Raw genomic sequence first — 5,000 nt, 5'->3', positions numbered from 1 at the left:
AGCTTTGATTTTTATAAATTTGCCGAAAAACAATCATTTTGTTTGGTAAAATCTGATAAAAATTACGACTTTGGTGATGAAAAATTACTTTGCTGCCAATTATTGTGAACTTAAAAAATTATTATGAATAATTTGTAACTTTCTTATTTTTGGGTCAATTTTGTCATTCGTGATATCAGTTTTATTGTAATAGAGAGATAGGAACTTCAGAGTTATTTTTTCTGATGGAAAATTATTACTTTGTATTATTTAGAACCCAGAAAAATGGTTAGTAAATAAAAAATGTTACCCTCTTTGATCCACCGCCATCGTCAGTCAAGCGTCCCAAAGTTTCGACCAATCATAGGCTCTCTAATTGGCTGTCCGAAACAAAGACCCTATTAGCCGTCAAGGTATTACGCTACTGTTTTGCAACAAAATTAACACCGTTTTGAGTCAGCCCTAATAGGTAAAAACTAAAAGTATAGGTATTTTTCCTTATAGACGAATTACATCTTTCAACAAATTTCTTAAACATATCTCCCCTAGTGTTTGTAACATGCGAATACTTTTTAAAAAACCATTATAATCTATATTGTAAGAATCATGCATGAGTCTATATATATGAATAATATATTGCACGACACATCCTCCTTTTTAGATGTTTTCCAGAATTGCACATCTTTTATCAATATTTATTGTCCCACTTTCATTTGTACTTCCTTACAAAGGGGCATTCTATTTCCTGGCCCATCATTGTTTTTATTTATTCACCTTAACTACGCCATTCAGACATATCTCATTCATCCTTAGTGTTTCATTCATCATGTTTTGTTGGTAAAGGGGGAACCTGAACATCCACAATATCTGTTTCATCTAATAAATCGAAGCTTACAATTCAATACTTAGCTTTATTTTTTTTTCTACACGAATGATAATGCAAGCATTTTACAATTGCAGTTTTGGATTTAGGGACTATAATCTCTGTAATAAATATACACATCAAGATGAAAATACGATTTTAAAATATTACCTTTGATTTGCCAACAATGCCAATTGATTGACAGATGATACAGCCACATCACCAATATCACAATACTTGTGGGAAATCAAATGCTTGAGCAAATCACACCAGATATTGAAAGTATATCGGCCAGTAGTGCCAGAGAAAGCAAGAGCATAACCCCACTCCAAACTGCTCTCTGAACACAATGAAAGTATCCGACAGTAATTTGCTATTATATTTAAAGAACAGTCTGAGGTAAATGTGGAAGTTTCCTTCAAGGATTTATTGAAAACACAAAAGACATTGATAAGAATTTCTCTCAGCAATGCTTTTGTCTTCAGCAAATCTTTATCAACGTCAGACTCATTGAAAGCAACCTTGACAAGTTCGATGAAATATTCATGTGCAGATTTCCTTGTGTAGTTTTGCTTGCCACCGACTGCAAACATTAAAGCAAGGGATGCATCAACTGAAAGAGGAAAGTTTTTAAACATTGTTTTAAGGAGGTATCAAAAATTTTTAACTAGACACACGTGTACTTTCCACGATTGAAATATGTAGTCAGTGGAATAACATGCTAAATGATTCAGACTTTGGACTGACACAATGGTACAATAATTCTGCCACTTTAGCCTAAAAACATTTACTTAAAATATTTATCAATTAAGTTGACTGCCAACTTGCCAAACCTCTTTAAACTATGACTTCTTAAGGAAGTCTTGAGTTTAAAACTTTTTGACAAGTTGGGGACCATCTTAACTATCAATGGGGTAAAAAGATTATTTGGTCAAAATGAAAAAAAAATATTTTGTCAATATTCAATATTGATGCTGTGCATTGAGGTAAAATACTCGCAACATTTGCCAGCTGAATATAACATACCAACACACAAAACTATGTGTAACATTAAACGTTTACAGTCTGGTTGATATATATAGTGAGAACGAATCATTAAAATGGCTGTCTAAAAACAATAACAAAGAGCTGAGTGACATCAACTTTATTCCTTCTATACAGCATAATAGACAAATACAACCACAAATAAACTTACACTGACAAGACATCATCAAGTCCAAATTCTTTCCATGGACAAGAAGATTTTTCATACAATCAAACATCATACTGACTCTCTGCCCTTTTTCAAATTGGCCATGAGTCACAGCACTTCGAAGCAGGTTGAACATCAGAGTCAGATCTTGTTCCTGGACAGTGACAGGACTCATAATGATGGTGGTCATCATTTTTGACACAGCATTCATCACAAAATCAGGATACTCCACAAGATTGTTGTTGCTTTCATGGTCATAGAAACCTTTTAAAAATGTTGTAAATTCCTCTGTCTTGATCTGGTTAGGATTCAAATCTGAGAAACAAAAGTTTGAGAGAGAAAAATAGATCTCAATGGAATCTCGAACTTTTCAAAAATGTGACCCACCTTGTCAATCTTGAATTCTCTTGGAATGAATTAGATGAAGAAAAAATATTGAAAAATGATCAGTTTGAAGTTTAGGAATTAAAATTCACCCTCCTCAATTGATGTAAAACTTTGCAAGTCCATGCATACAGTGTCAAGAACGCTGGCAAAAATGCCTGGAGAATAGCAGTAATCCATCCCCCGATGTTCGATGGGACACATTACAACTGGCTGGCTTTATAAGATCGAGAAGGGGGGAACCCCTCTCAAGCGCATAATGGAGTGATAAATACAATACATTAAAATAGTGGGTGTTATTTCTTACTGGAAGTATGACTGCCATAATTTGATGTAGAAGAAGGAATGCTAAATAAGCATGTCATTCATATAGGTAAAGATGACTTCATCAAAGTCATATGCCTGCCTCTGGAATTTTTCTGACATAGTCAGAAAAATAATCACCATTATCATCTTTAACTTCTAGCCATGACCAATTGAATTTATTCCTCACATCTTTATCAATGCTCGACAAGTCTGAATTGCGATCCACGAACAGCTCAGCCATTGTGAGAACATTAGAATAATGTAGCAATGAGCAAACTTGATTTTCAATCAATTAATGACAGAAAAAAAAATTAAATAAATATGATTTCTGGCCAATACACTGAATTATTAAGTAGAAGTGAATTATCAAGAAGAAACTTCGGCAGGCGTAGCGGAAAAATTCAAAGAATCGAAATGAAGGTAAATCGCCACAAAACAGCAAGCTCGCTTGGGCTTGAGCAAAACAATGGCAGAAAACGTCCTGATTTGCACAGGAATTGATTAGGCTACTTACCATTGTTCCTTCAGGTACCCAATCAGTGAACAAACGGTCAACCAGTTTGTTTACAACGTGAGGCAATCGAAATGTGCTTGTAGCAATCTATCCTAATCTAACTTTCGATTTAAAGGTGTCTCCCATTATCATCTACTAGAGATGTTACTTTCGGCATTCGTATTTTACTTTTTTTATACTTTTAAAACCCAGCTTGTATATGTGGTCAATTTTGGCTTAGATGAAACAGTGAAATTTATCGCTCGGCGGCTCAGTTAAAATTGGCTACCGTTGGGATCACGACAGGTTGGAAAGTCAAAAAATAATTTAACGAAGGCTGTGTGAACTTACACTGTGATGTGTTCAGTCACGCCAATTCTAAAAAGCACCGCTTAGCCTTGGCAATAAATCCATCGTTAATATAAACGGCTCCCATGAGCTATGCGTAGCGTTATGGAACACTCCTATCCTAATAACTTTACAGTCATTCGACTACGATTTGTGAATTCTTTCTTTCTTTACTTCTTTCTTTCTTTCCTTCTTTTTAAATATTTGAATTTGACAAATTGACTGATTTCAGTTAATTGACTGAGAATTTACAGGTCTACATCTTAACTTGTCGTCGACTGTGCTTGTGTCTGGATGAGACATTTGGTTATCTTAAACTAAGTACACTGACAGTATGCTCTTGGAATCTACATCTGTTCCCTATTTGAACCAATTCTCCTTTGTCTCCCTTATTCTTGAATGCTTTAATTGTAATTCTAGAACCATTCACTGTCCCATTTTCTTCCTTTTTACTGGCGCTGTCTTAAAAAATGTGTTGCAAGCGCCGTAAAACTCATAAAAAAAAACAATCCTGCACTCTTTCATCCCAAGTTGGCATTAACGAGTGCGGTACTGCATAGCACCTCTCTTTTATATTGCGGCTTTCTTAAAACCAAATATCTGCTTACCCATTTCTCTAATAAAAACATCTTTCATCTTCTCCAGTGCCCATGCTTTGTTTGAAAAGCACTCTTTCCAAAAGTAAAGTTTGTCAAAAACGGACCTCAGCAGGCTTGCAAAATCGTTCATGGTTGTAAGTTCGAGTACACAAGACACCTATTTATAGCTAGTGCTGATTTAAAGTTTCATCCAAATGTATTTCTATCTGAGCCTGTAATTAATTGTAAACTTTGATAACATTTTGTAAATTTGCAGTTTAAAATTGCAGACAACGGACTTCACAACTCAAATATTGAGCAGTAAAGTTAGGTGCCCCAAACGTAAACAAAGGTCGAGAAGCACGTGGCAAACCACATGTTCCTGTCTTGACAGCTCACGTTCCAATGTAAATAATAGAAAAAAATAACCTTTAAAATTTGGCTGTTAGGTGGCAAAAGAAACACATATTCATAAATACTCGATCATGCATCAAATAATGTCTAGATATGGATATTTTATGGAACAAAAGGTAACATTTTCTAAAATTTATCAAAAGTTACAGTCTATCTATTTTTAGACCAGAGCAAATTACTGCGCTGGTGTGAACAAAACGAGAATTATTCGGAGCCTGATTTTCATAATAATTTAGCCTTATATTATTATTTTTGCAACTGTTAGATTTTATGTAAACATATTTTCAATACTGAAAGTGTATTGCCTACAACTCAAACTACAAAATTGGGAGACCTATATTGTGCGTAAATTATTCCGGTCCCTAACGGAAGTCACTAGCAACTTGTTATTGTTTACGTTTGGGGCAGCAAACTTTACTCTTCTATCAGGACATTTTTTATCTT

The 5,000-nt window shown here is 34.5% G+C and overlaps 1 protein-coding gene across 1 annotated transcript in view; it reads right to left on the bottom strand.

Annotated features, from left to right (window-relative positions):
• The window catches only part of LOC144973009 (uncharacterized), a 15,736-nt gene extending 10,998 nt beyond the window's left edge, over positions 1-4,738 (bottom strand). The window contains exons 1-3 of the mRNA XM_078914932.1: positions 4,173-4,738; positions 2,037-2,348; positions 1,013-1,454 (exon numbers count right to left, since the gene is read on the bottom strand). Coding sequence (XP_078771058.1) covers positions 1,013-1,454; positions 2,037-2,348; positions 4,173-4,293 — 875 coding nt within the window. The 5' untranslated portion in view covers positions 4,294-4,738. The remainder of the gene's footprint in view (positions 1-1,012; positions 1,455-2,036; positions 2,349-4,172) is intronic.
• Between the last annotated feature and the right edge of the window lie 262 nt (positions 4,739-5,000).

This window comes from Berghia stephanieae, chromosome 5, assembly GCF_034508935.2.
Source record: "Berghia stephanieae isolate SIO BIC M18660-M18661 chromosome 5, UCSD_Bste_1.3, whole genome shotgun sequence".
NCBI classification, from domain to species: Eukaryota; Metazoa; Mollusca; class Gastropoda; order Nudibranchia; family Aeolidiidae; genus Berghia; species Berghia stephanieae.
This window is presented reverse-complemented; position numbering and strand designations above follow the sequence as displayed.